At 46.2% G+C, this 12,701-nt stretch overlaps 1 protein-coding gene across 1 annotated transcript; it reads left to right on the plus strand.

Moving 5' to 3' along the window:
• On the plus strand, positions 1 to 12,216 carry LOC103171664 (NACHT, LRR and PYD domains-containing protein 3-like). Its single transcript, XM_042345793.1, has 8 exons — positions 1 to 103; positions 2,537 to 3,005; positions 4,529 to 4,695; positions 5,145 to 5,316; positions 5,429 to 5,494; positions 6,282 to 8,070; positions 11,111 to 11,197; positions 11,788 to 12,216. Exons 2-8 carry the CDS (start codon positions 2,630 to 2,632, stop codon positions 11,879 to 11,881), a joined length of 2,751 nt encoding a protein of 916 aa, XP_042201727.1. The 5' UTR covers positions 1 to 103; positions 2,537 to 2,629; the 3' UTR covers positions 11,882 to 12,216.
• Positions 12,217 to 12,701: the final 485 nt, after the last annotated feature.

Consider the following 12,701-nt stretch of genomic DNA (forward strand, 5'->3'; position numbering starts at 1 on the left):
TTTGCTTGTTTCCTGCACAGGAGATCATCAGCTTTCAGAGCGATAGAGGCCAGAAGGCGGCAATTCACCCCCGTCAGCAACTGGACACAGAGAGCAGCACCCGGTAGGCTCAATGCATCAATTTCCTCAACGTGATTTACACTAATATTTAACGTCAGCACCAGGTCACTTTAGATCTGCAGATTTGTGGAGTCCTGTAGCTTACAACAACAGCTTACATTTACACAGCGCCATTCACACGGGGTAGCTCTTGACATTGGTATAGTCTGACCCCAAGCTGAGGCGAGAGGGAAGGGTGACGAGTTGTTAGCACAATCAAAAAAGAAAGTATTTAGGGAGGATTTGAAGTTGGGGGAGAGAGGGGCAGGCCGAGGGATTATTAGTATCCCAGCGCCTGGTTTCCTGTCTTTCTGTACAATCAATGAGACAGATGGAGAACAAGAAGCCGGGGCTTCAGTCCTTGATCGAATCTTGTTATACATCCAAAGATGCCATTTGGGATTGAATTACTGATGAATCCTGGTTTGGATTCCCAGAATCTTCATGTGGATACCGTAGTTTTTAGCACATGGCTAAACTCTTGTCTTCCAGTGTCATGGATGAAAATCCCTTAAATACAATTGTTTAATCATTTCAAGCTGTTCATAGGCCATTACTGTTTGGTAATTGGCTGCTGTATTTGCCCACAAAACCCCGTGAAGTAGTTAGTGATGACACCTTGATGTGAATGGTGCCATTTAAACGTAATAATAATAATTAGTGGTGATAATATTATTACAATACAAAATTACAAAATTACATCTGTTTATCGCCTTTCACCCAAGGTGCTGTCCTTGGCAATAGCAAAGGAAGAGTCATGTTAATTGCGAGATGTTGCTTTCAACAAATAGAACAAATGGGAGTCACAAAGCAGAGAGTGGTGGTGAACAGTTGTTTTTTCTGTCTGGAGAGAAATGTGCAGTGGTGTCCCCCATTGGGTTGGTATTGGGACCACTGATTTTTCATCTATGAAAATAACCGGGACTTTGGTATAGCAGTACAATTTCCAAGTTTCCAGATAATATTAAGCTAGGAAAATAAGTAACCAGTGAGGAGGATAGTAGCAGATAGCAAGAGGGAATAGACAGACTGGAAAAATGGACAGACACGTGGCAGGTGAAGTTGAATATGGAGAAATGCAATGTGGATGCATTTTGGAAGGAATAATGAGGAGAGGCAACATAAACTAATTCTAGAATCTTAAAGGGGATGAAGCAACAGAGAGACCTGGGGATTCATATCAGTAAATATTTGAAGGTAAAGATTTTTAAAAGCATAAAGGATACTATGCTTTATAAATAGGGGCATAGAATACAAAAGTCAGAAAACTGCCAACCTGCCCGTTCAGCGGCCTCTGGGCTGCTCCGAGTCTCCAGCCCGACCCGCCCTCGCATCGTTGGCCGGGCTTTCAGATGCTCTGCCCACACTCTGAATTTCACCCCACGATCCCTTCGCCTCGCTTCCTCCCTTGCTTCCTTCAAGGCCCGTCTCCACACCCTTCCCTTCGACCTTGCCTTTCGTCTCCCTCCCACCACTCTGCCTTCCCTCACCTATACCCATCCTCTCCCCCATGCTCTGGTCCCGACACCTGACTATTCAGCACATTAGCACGTCCTTCCGACGTGAAAGGCGCTCTATAAATGCAATTTTGTTGTTTTTGTAGTTGAAGTTATAATGAACCTTTATAAAACACTGGCGAGGCCTCAGCTGGACACTCTGTTGAGTTCTGCGCCACACACTTTAAGCAGGTATTGGAGTGCAAAGGAGATTTACTGGAATAGAACCAGTAAAGAGGTTATTCAGTTACCAGGAAGGTTAGAGAAGCTCGGATTTTGCTCCTTGGAGCTGATAAGATTAAGAGGAGAATTAATAGAAGTTTTCAAATTTAAAAGCGAATTCAGCAGGTTGTGCAATGAGAATTTATTACTACTGTCGATTACCTGAGCACATTGATGAAAAATAGTTTAAAATAAACAGAGGGGAGGTGAGTGGTATTTCTTTCACACAACGAATTGTTAGGATCTGGAATGCATTGCTTGAAAGGGTGTTGCTAGACGATTCGCTAATAACTTTTACAAGAGAAGTAGATAATTACTTGTGGAGGACAAGTTTGCAGATCTAAGAGGAGAGAGATCGAAGGAATGTGATTGATTTCGATAGCGCTTTTCAAGGAGCCGTAACAGATATGATGGCCTGAATGGCCTCCTTCTCTGCTGTATAATTCTTTGATTCTATGAAATTGGCTGATGCATTCACCTCCGAAATACAAACTCACTACAATTCACACTAATGGGGAAGTGTTTTGAGACATCCTCCTCACTTGAAAGAAAACAAATGTAAGAAAAGTTATTATATTATGCTACTTCAGTACAAAATCTGAATATGCTTAAATCCTGATTGTTACCGTGACTTACGATTGATTTCATTTGCAAGATAAATGTCAAATGTGAGAAAGAAGGAGTCATTGATATAATAATGTTATGCTATTGTCTGATAGATCAGGTCTTGTTCTACATGTTCCACTGTAAACATAAATAAGGCTCAACACCTGTCGCAAAACTCAACAACAGCTTGGCTGCAATTTGCAGCAATGAAACGCCGAGTTGGAACAGTGTTGGGAAAGAGGAAACAAATCTCTGAAACTCCGAGACATGACAAACCTGATGAATCGATGAAATGGTCACCATCACCACAACCAAACACATTCACCTCTGGCGGGAATGAAACAGCGAGTACAACTGCAGTTACCCAAACACATTGTGATACGGTTGCAAATCCCAACCAGTGTTCCACCACTTTGGGTGGGTCGAATGAGACAGCATCCGTGGAAATTGAGCCGATTGCCATTGCAGAGGGCGATGCGATGATCTGCGGTGTGCATCAGACACCCGGCAACACAACATCAGGCAATGTCTTCTCTTTAACTGACTTTGAGGAAAGCCTTAAAGAGACGATAACGAACAAAGGTAAATAGATTATTAAGTACTTTTACACACAAGTACATAACTTTATCTCAACAGCCTTGGAACTGGGAGATCAGTCAATGTCTATTTGGATTGAGCAAACTCCCACATGTTTAATGGGATTTGTTTGATGGTTCATGAACCAAATACCAGGTGGTGACAGACCAGCCAGCCTGGCAGATGGGCAGCTCTTGCAGTGAACGACCAGTCAGCCTGGCACATGTGCAGGCCTTGCAATGACAGGTTAGCCAACCTGGCACATGGCCAGGTCGTGCATTGACAGACCAGCCAGCCTGGCACTTGGGCAACTCTTGCAGTCACAGACCAGTCCTGGGGGAATGAATTATTCAAAATCAGCTCCTGTTAACGCCGCAAGCCCTTATGGTAGAGTGTACAGTCCACATGTATGCGGATGACACACAAATCTACTTCTCTGCCTCTGGCCTCTCCCCCATTTACGTATCCCAGTCCGCTAATGTCCTGTCAGTTTGTATGACAGCCAACAAGTACTGGATGAACGCAAACTTCCTGCAGCTCAGCGTTGGCAAGACGGATATAATATTTGGCTCCCACCATCAACTTCTGTCCTATGGGTCCGAATTCCTCAACCTCCCCAGGATCTCCCTCAAACTCACTCCAAAGAAATGCGCAACCGTGGAGTCAGATTCGATCAACAGCTTTCTTTCTCCCCCACATCCGTTGCCTGACCAGGACCTTGACTTTCCACCTCTGCCACATTGCCCACCTCTGTCCAAACCTCACACCCACAGCAGCCAAAACGTTCATGCACAACTTTGCCAAAGCGACTGTGACTGTGAGCCCTGTGGGCGAATGTGACAATATGCACTTATCAATGTCACTCAAAAAGCCATGGAGTGAGAGACCAATTTAATTTGGGGATTTGTTATCCAGGACATAGAGAGACACTCTCTTTTCTTTAATAACTACCAAAGCATCAACAAATGGACTTTGGTTTAGTACGTTGTCTAAAAATGGCAGCTCAGCAGCGAACGATACCCAGCAGTGTGACCTGCATTTCAGTGAGAGGATATGAGTTGCTTTTCACGCCGTGCGGCTTGATCCCGCAAAATTCAGACTCTGGCATTAATATGTTCAACTTTATAGATTTAATAAATGCGTTCCAAATTATGAAGGGTTCTGATGGTTCAGAGAGGGAATAGCTGTTTCCTCTGGTGGTTGGGTGGGTAACCAGGGGGACACCGACTTAAGGTAATAGGCAAAAGAACCAGAGGGGTGTCCTACAGTGGATTGCCAGGTTCGTCTATGAGGTCAAAGCCCTAATGTGGAGTTTGAACCCACAACCTTCTTTCTCAGGAGCGAGAATGACACCAACATAGCCAGGCTGACAGCTGCCTGATGGTAGCTATTAAATTGTGTTTTAAGCTAATGGATGTTGGTTTATTCTGAACGTTTGCAATAATAAATGTGGTAATATTTTCGGAAATATATTTCAAGGAACAAAAGTTAAATCATGACTGACTTAATGTTTTTTACGGTTGCTGAAGGTACAAACACCTTATTCCCTGAGACCCTGGCCCTGTACGATGATCACCAGCTGCACAAACTGACAGAGTTCTGCCGAGACAGATTGGAACAGGCCATTGAGGAAGGCGTGGAGGACATCAGCTCAAGGCTGACTGAGAAGGAATGTTTCAGTCCGCAGGAACACAAAGTAGGTTTGAGTCAGGAGATTTCCCTTTCATTTCCTAAACTCTCAGTTAATCTGTGCCTGTCTGCACAGCTCAGGTGCAGCTGTTATCATGAAATCGGCAGAATGGCAATCAAAACTTAACCAACCAGATTTGTTATAATACAGGACATGCAGTATATGCCTCTAGTGGAGCAGTACTGCACAGTGTAAGACGTGTCTGTTTATATAGCGTTTAAATAACTCCGTTCACGTGGTGAGGCAGTCTCAAGGCACTCACAGTAGAGCCTGAGCTGGATTTGGGAAGGGAAGTGGAGGGAAGGTGATCAAAGGCATAATCACAGAGGAAAGCAGTTTGTGGAGGGAAGAGATAGCAAATCCAGCGAAGCCATCAATGGAGCTGGGTGTTGCTGATCACTCTCACTGCTCATGTTTCACTCCATCTTCAATACATTAATGCTCACTCTCTGCAGAAGCTCACTGAGCTCACACACAGTGGGCAGAAGACACAAAGCTCGAAATTTCTTCTGAACCTGGTGATGGGAAAAGGTTCCCATGCCCTGAGAGTGACGTGGGAATCCTTTGTGGAAATGAGGTCCACTTTGCCCAAACTGAACAAAATTATGACTGAAATACAGGAACAAGGTAATGTGTGATGATACACTGTGCCTCCATTCTGTGGTGAGTTACACATCTTACTCAAATAGTATTGAGACAGAGTTCGTTCAAACTAGTAATATTAATTCTATTCAAACAGGTGCCAGTCTGGTGGATGAGGTGACCATTGACCGAAGTATTCCAGACGTCCCCATTAATATGATAGGTATGTGACAGTGACAAGATTCAAGCCAGTCAATCACTTCTGAAATACACAGTTTAATACTTTTCCATTTACTTGATGATTTCCAGAAAAATTCAAATGAGGATGAGAGAGTGTAGGAGGCAGATAAAGAGGGAGAGGAGGGGAGAGGGGAGGATTGCAAATAAGGAGGGAGGGGAATGATCCTTATTCGATTCTTACATATTTCAGCAAATATTGCTTTGCAATGATTTTTCTCAAAATAAATTAGAGATAACGTCTCACAAGTCGTCATATAATGGCGTGAAAAGCTTCCATGGTGTACATGTAATTCAGATTTTTAACCCTTGTTTGCCTGCCTCAATTGGTGTTCCTTTTGTCTCGGAGTCAGAAGCTGTGGGTTCACGTTCATATCAACTGGATGCGTTGACACTCCAGTGGGGTATATGCATTGTTGGAGATGCCGCTATTGGGATATAAAACCGAGGTCCTGTCTAACTTTTCAGGTGGACATTAAAAACTTCACAATACGATTTGAAAAGAGAGGGAGTTTCTCTCTGCCGTTTCCTAGCCAAAATCTCTCAAATAAATGTGGTCAATCACTTCACGGCTGCGTGTGGGACATCGCTGTGCACAAATTAGCTGTTGCGTTTGCCAACAAAACAAAGCCACTGCACCTTACAGTAAATCTATCAGCGCTTTAGGTAGTCCTACTGCCTTGAAAGGCCATGAATGATTCTAAGTATTATTAACTAATAAAGCTCAATAATTCTTCTATTTACTTTATGATTTTGTAATGTTCAACATGAAGCTATTCAGCGACTGCACAAGGAGACGTTACAGAAGCAATGTGAGAAACTGGAGGTGAAGACCATCCTGATAAAGGAGAAGGTGAGGACGTTTCAGTTGGTTGATCTCTACACGGAGTTAACAATTATTTCTGATGTACGTGACCGGGAACTGGTAGAACATGAGCTGCTGGCGAGAGGCAGAGAACACGAGGAGTGGAGACAGAAGCAACTCCAGAGAGAGCTGGAAAAAATCCGAACTGATAAACTGTTCCACAGCAGCTTCTCAAAAGGAAGTCATTTACATTCCTCTCAGGGAAGCGCTTCTGACTCTCCCACTGGGATTTCCGCAGTAGTCAGTGGAGTGGCTGGGATTGGCAAAACAACCATGGTGCAAAAGATTGTCCATGACTGGGCCACAGGCAAAATTTATCCTCACTTCCACTATGTATTTGTTTTTAAATTCCGAGACCTAAACAAACTTTACGACAGAACAACATTGGGCGTTCTAATGGTGGAGCAGTATCCTTACCTCAGGGATTTTCTGGATGAGCTGTGGAAACATCCAGAGAGATTGCTCTTTATATTTGATGGTTTGGATGAATTCAGGACAAGGATTGATTTCGCTGACAGTCGGAGAGACACAGAGCCTCAGCGCAAGTGCACAGACCCTGAATGTCTCTGTGATGTGTCTGACATTGTGTACAGTTTAATACAGAAAAAACTGCTGCCAGGCTGCTCAGTGCTGGTGACCAGCCGCCCCACTGCATTACATTTGCTGGCAAAGGCTCGGGTCAGTGTCTGGGCTGAAATCTTGGGGTTTGTGGGTGACGAGAGAAGGGAATATTTTCACAAGTTCTTTGAAGATCAGGAGGTGGCGGCAGCTGTTTACAGCCACGTGGAGGAGAACGAGCTCCTGCACACCATGTGCTGCAACCCGTCCTACTGCTGGATTCTCGCTCTGTCTCTGGGTCCCTTCTTTACACGGACACGCCGCAACAAACAGCAAGTTCCCAAGACAGTCACACAACTCTTCTCCTATTATATTTACCACATCCTAACACATCATAGTGTCAAGATAGAAAGCCCCCGTGATGTGATGCTGAAGATTGGTGAGATGGCCTTCACTGGAGTCTCCCAGTGCAACATTGTCTTTACTGATGAGGATCTGAGCAAAACTAAGCTCGAACCTTTCCAGTTCCTCTCTGGCTTTCTCATGGAGCTTGTGGAGAGAGAGTCTTCAGAGCACAGCGTGGTGTACACCTTCCCGCACCTCACCATCCAGGAGTTCTTAGCCGCACTCGCTCAATTCCTGTCTCCAAATACAGAAAGTATTCAGGAAAGACTTTATCAAACTTGCGGTGAAGATGACGGCCGGTTTGAGATATTCCTGCGCTTTGTTGCGGGTCTCTCCTCCCCACGGGCAGCTCAGCCACTGGGGAAGATTCTGGGTCCATTTGTCGAACAGACAACCTTCGCAGTGATCAATTGGCTGAAGGTGAAATTTGGAGCTGACACGAAATTCAGCAAGAGCACCAGGGGGAAAAGAAAGCTGCTGAACACACTCCACTATCTATTTGAATCTCAGAATCAAATCCTGGCACAGCAAACACTGGGCTCTGTACAAACACTGGCATTTGGTGATGACTCTTCCAGCAAAGCATTGAGACTAACACCGATAGATTGTGTTGTGTTGTCTCAGGCCATTGGACTGTGTGACACAATAAAACTGCTGGATCTGAGGAGCTGCTACATTCAGGATGAGGGTCTCCAGCGTCTGGTTCCTGTTCTGCATAAGTGTCAGGAGTTGCAGTAAGTTTACTCTGTTTGTATTTCGTTTTCTTATTATTCTGATTTCAAAGCTACAGACTGTACTGGCATTAAAACAAACAGCTGATCAATTGAAGAATGATATCGCACAGCAGGAGGGAATAGTTGTTGACACTTTAGTGGCCACCACACACCACGCTGGGGGATTGGAAGGTGAAATACTCTCTTACTAATGTAAACCTTGCTGATCCACATTGCGAGCCCTTTTATGACAGCTTGTTGATGTTATTGGGATTCGTTGCTGACTCACTACTGGAATATTCACTTGATTCAATATGTTGTGACGTGAATCAGATCACACAGACCGGAGTTTGCGCTCATCGAGTTAATTCAGTGGTTTCGGTTTATTCATACAACAGTGGGGCTTTATCTTGACACCAGAGTCTCTGCTACTCCAGAAACTGTCCTAACCTCTAACCCTATAAGCTTCCCCCAGCTCACGCCCCAAGGATTGACACCTGTGAACCATGTGTTTAGGACGGAGGCTTCCTTTGTCCTCTCCTACCAGCTTCAGAACCACCCCGGGCTGTGGTCCAGGTCTGAGGGCTGGGACACCACATTTATCCAGGGTCAGTTACTCTCTCCATTACATTGGTTATAATTCGGTTACAACACATTTCACCCCAAACACATCTCCCAGAGCTGAAATCAGCCTGGCAGTTGTGGTTTCTTTAGCTAAGATTCTCCATTTCCAGCTCCTGAGATCTCCCAGCCACAGAGTTTCACTTGCCAAGTTCTGGAATCCACATTCTTTGGAGAATAAGAGAATAGCTTCACAACCACTGTACTGAACCGGGAGATGACAGTCCAGGCTGGCTAAAGCGAAGTCAATAGTTTTATTCACAAACTGACGGAATGTGGCAATGTTGCTGAAATAGAACCAGAGTAAACTGCGTTGCTGCCAGATCCAGGCACTGCGTAGCTCCCTTCTGTATGTACACCCAGCAGCCCAGCATGTTAAGATAGCTTGCTGAGAAATGGTGCTGTGTCAAATGCAACGCTTATTATCCTTATTATTATGGTCATAAGCTGTCTCTCACACCAGCTTAACTCTGCCTTCAGAAACCGTTTCTCTCCCAGCCGCTACACGTTCTCGTTCCGTTTTCGTAAGGGCTCTGTCCTCGGTCCTCTCTTCATCATCTATATGTGCTCCCTCTTGGCGACATAATCCACAGACATGGAGTCAACTTCTACATGTATGCGGATGACATCCAACTCTAACCCTCTGCTTCCACACTCGAATATCTCTCAGAGTTCAAGTGCTGGATGAGACCTAACTTTTTACAGCTGAACGTCAGCAAGAACTAGGTCCTCCTGATTGGCTTGCATCAGCAACCCCCCCAACTTAGGCACTGGCAGAATCAGCATCCATGGTTGCACAATCCACCTCACCAAAAGTGTCAGGAACCTGGGCGTCTTGTTCGACGCTCAACAGTCCTGTATCATTCATATCCTTAATATTATCCGCTCTGCTTTGCTCCACTTCCACAGCATTGTCCGAGTCCAGGACTGCCTCAAGCCCCAGGCCGCCAAAGCCCTCAAATATGCTTCCACTATATCCGGACTCAGCGTGTCCAATGCTCTGCTTGTCGGCTTTCCCAAATCTTACCTCCACAAGCTGCAGATCATCCATAATTCTGCAGCTCATATCCTATACCGCACTATACCCTGTGACCCTATTTCCATCAACTTGGCTCCACTGGCTCCCCATCCCTCAGCGAATAGAAATCAAAATCCTCGTACTCACTTTCAAACTCCTCCTACCTCTCCAATCTTCTAATCGCCTATCAACTTGCCCGCTCCTTCCATTCAACACGCTGTGGCCTCCTCCGTACCTCCCGCCCGATGCCCCCTAACATCGGCGGCCGAGCTTTCATCCTCTCTGACCCCATCCTTTCAAACTCCATCTCGCAATCCTTTCGACTCGCTGCCTCCCTTGATCTGTCGCCTGAACAGGGCCTGAACAGCCGCCCATGGACTCAGCTGGTCCCACAGCCCTGTCCTCACCCCCCGATCATTTACATAAATATGACTGGCTATGGATACCGGCCGTGGGCAAGGATAGTAACCTGGGCTGAACAGCTCTGAAATGAGGACTTGTAGTACGGATGCAACTATATGGGTGTGGGTGGTGGGGTGGGGGCGGGGGTGTTGGTGATTTCTGTTTATTGGGTTATGGTGGGGAGTGATGAGATCAGTCACACCTTTACTGTGTCACACAAATGGGAGTGAGTAAACTGCCGGGCGGCTCTCACTGCTCTTCGACAGTATCTCGGGCAGGACCTGCTGCGCTGCGGACAGGACAACGGAAGCCTGTGTCCTAGTCATATGTGCCGGAGGAGCCTTGGCTGTTGTCTGCGCGGAGTTAATGCTGTGGGGCCTCAGCTGTTGGAACTAGAAGAGGATAATGGCTTAAAGGGACAGGTGTGTCAACACAGGGATCTGCCACACTTGGGTGTGCGACAGGGTGGTTGTGGTGTTTCCCAACGTTACCAACCTGTTCATTGCTTCCGCTCGGCGGGCACTGGCCTACTCCATGTCCCCCTCCCTGCCCTCTCCAGCATCGTCAGTCGTGCATTCTGCCCGCATCCTCTGGAACTCAATCCCAGAGAACCTCCATCCCAACACCTTTCTTATCTCCTTCAAAGCCCGTCTCAAGATCTTCCTCTTTGACCCTCCGTTCGGTTTTCCTCCCACCCAAATCCCTCTCTGATCACAACGCGCAGCTCAGTTTCAAACCCTCATTGTATGGCTCCTTGTGAAACTCGATTTGATATTGTTGCCTGGGAGACTGTTGGCCGCTCGAACCTTTCAACTCCTTCCCTTTAAATGCAATATATTTCTCAGCTGTTTTGCGAATCAAACCGACTTAGGAACGATGTGTTTGTGAGCGCCGAATGTCTCTGAACCTGGTAGCAGCCCCTTCGGAACATGCTTCTCACATGAAAGCCTACTGCGTATAGATGCCAATGTTTATTTTATTGTTATCCTACATTCACTGTGTTTCTGTCTCTGTGTCCAGGCTGGGGGTCAATAGCATTGGAGATTCTGGAGTGAAGCGAATGTGTGAGGCTCTGAGGAACACACATTGTAAAATAGAGAAACTGGAGTAAGTAGCTATCGTGTCAGTATCTGGTTGTTAACATGAATTATTATAACCTGAGCAGTTGTCGATGTATTCATTCTGAGATCATAAATGCTACAATAGACACAATATTTTCAGCTGGGAAGGTTGTGAGTTGTTGGTGTTTTCAGCCGGAAATATCTCATTGGGGACGCAATGCAACTTTAGTCGGATAAACTGCAGCAGACACGCACACCACAGCACCCCCACCTCCCCCCCCCCCCACAAACCACACTCCCTCCTAGCCACACGCGCCCTCCTCTTCCCAACACAACTCTGGGACACTCAGTCTGTTTTCGAATTTCACCAACCCACACCCAAACCTTCAATCCTGAATGTAAGTGTCTATTCCAAACACAGCTATATTTTAAAGTGAAGGCGGCAAAAATGTCAGGAGCCGGCCCTTTCCTTCAGTATAAGACAACGCAACCCATCCAGAATCTCTAACTATTTACGTTATATTTACTCTGATCTCATATATCTCCGTGCATCTGATCCCCCCGCTGTGCAATAAACAGTAATAAACAATGTGTTTACTCTGATGTCTGCTATTTCTCTGTGGCTCTGATCTCCAGGCTGGGGGATAACAACCTGACAGCTGATTGTACCGAGGATCTGGCCGCCCGCTCTCACCACAAACCACTCACTGACCGAGCTGGACCTGAATAAGAATGAACTGGGAGATTCCGGTGTGACGCGATTGTGTGAGGCCCTGAGGAATCCGGAGTGTAAAATAAAGAGTCTGTGGTATGTAACACATTGTATCTCCAGAGTCTGAATGACTCCAATATCTCAATGTGTTTACTGTGATGGTCTGATCAGTGCGCCTGAATATTGTGAAGGAATCGGTGTGACAGTGCGAGGGCACAAGCCATCGTTTACATCAAACTCTCAACACGTATTAGTAATACACCAAGTGCTGGAAACCTCAGCTCTATTACCATGTGGACAGTCACAGCTCTGACCCCTAAACTGGCTCCAGCCCCACACCCGCTCCCATTGTGTCTAATCCCGAAGCTCCTGCCCTGGTCCCGTCAATCCCTCCACACACTGTGGGTTTGTGTTCTCCACTATTGTCAGACGGGTGTCTGACACACACACAACCTGGCACCAGGCTTCAAACTCTCCAAACCAACCTCCTGACAGTTCCAAATCTGACAGGAGATATGTGTGTGTGGGGAATGGAGGCACATCCTCTGTCCGGAAGGACACCCCCTGCTCACATCATCCCAGATATTATTAGGAGCAGTTTGACCAGTGTCAAGGCTTGGGGACCCGTACTTGGCTTTAAGTTCACTTGTGGAGTTGAAGCTGTAGATCTTTGCTTCCCGCTGCCTATCTTGTTGGGATCAGCGCTTCTCTCTATCTCCGTCTCTCTCGGAGCGCTTTGGCTTGCGTGCTGAGCAGCAGCTGTAAGGATAGTCTCCCTGCCCGCAGTGACTGGTCTCACCTGCCAAGTCCTGCCGATGAGCCAGGCTTGGCTTTCTCT

This window comes from Callorhinchus milii, unplaced genomic scaffold (assembly GCF_018977255.1).
Source record: "Callorhinchus milii isolate IMCB2004 unplaced genomic scaffold, IMCB_Cmil_1.0 Scaffold97, whole genome shotgun sequence".
NCBI classification, from domain to species: Eukaryota; Metazoa; Chordata; class Chondrichthyes; order Chimaeriformes; family Callorhinchidae; genus Callorhinchus; species Callorhinchus milii.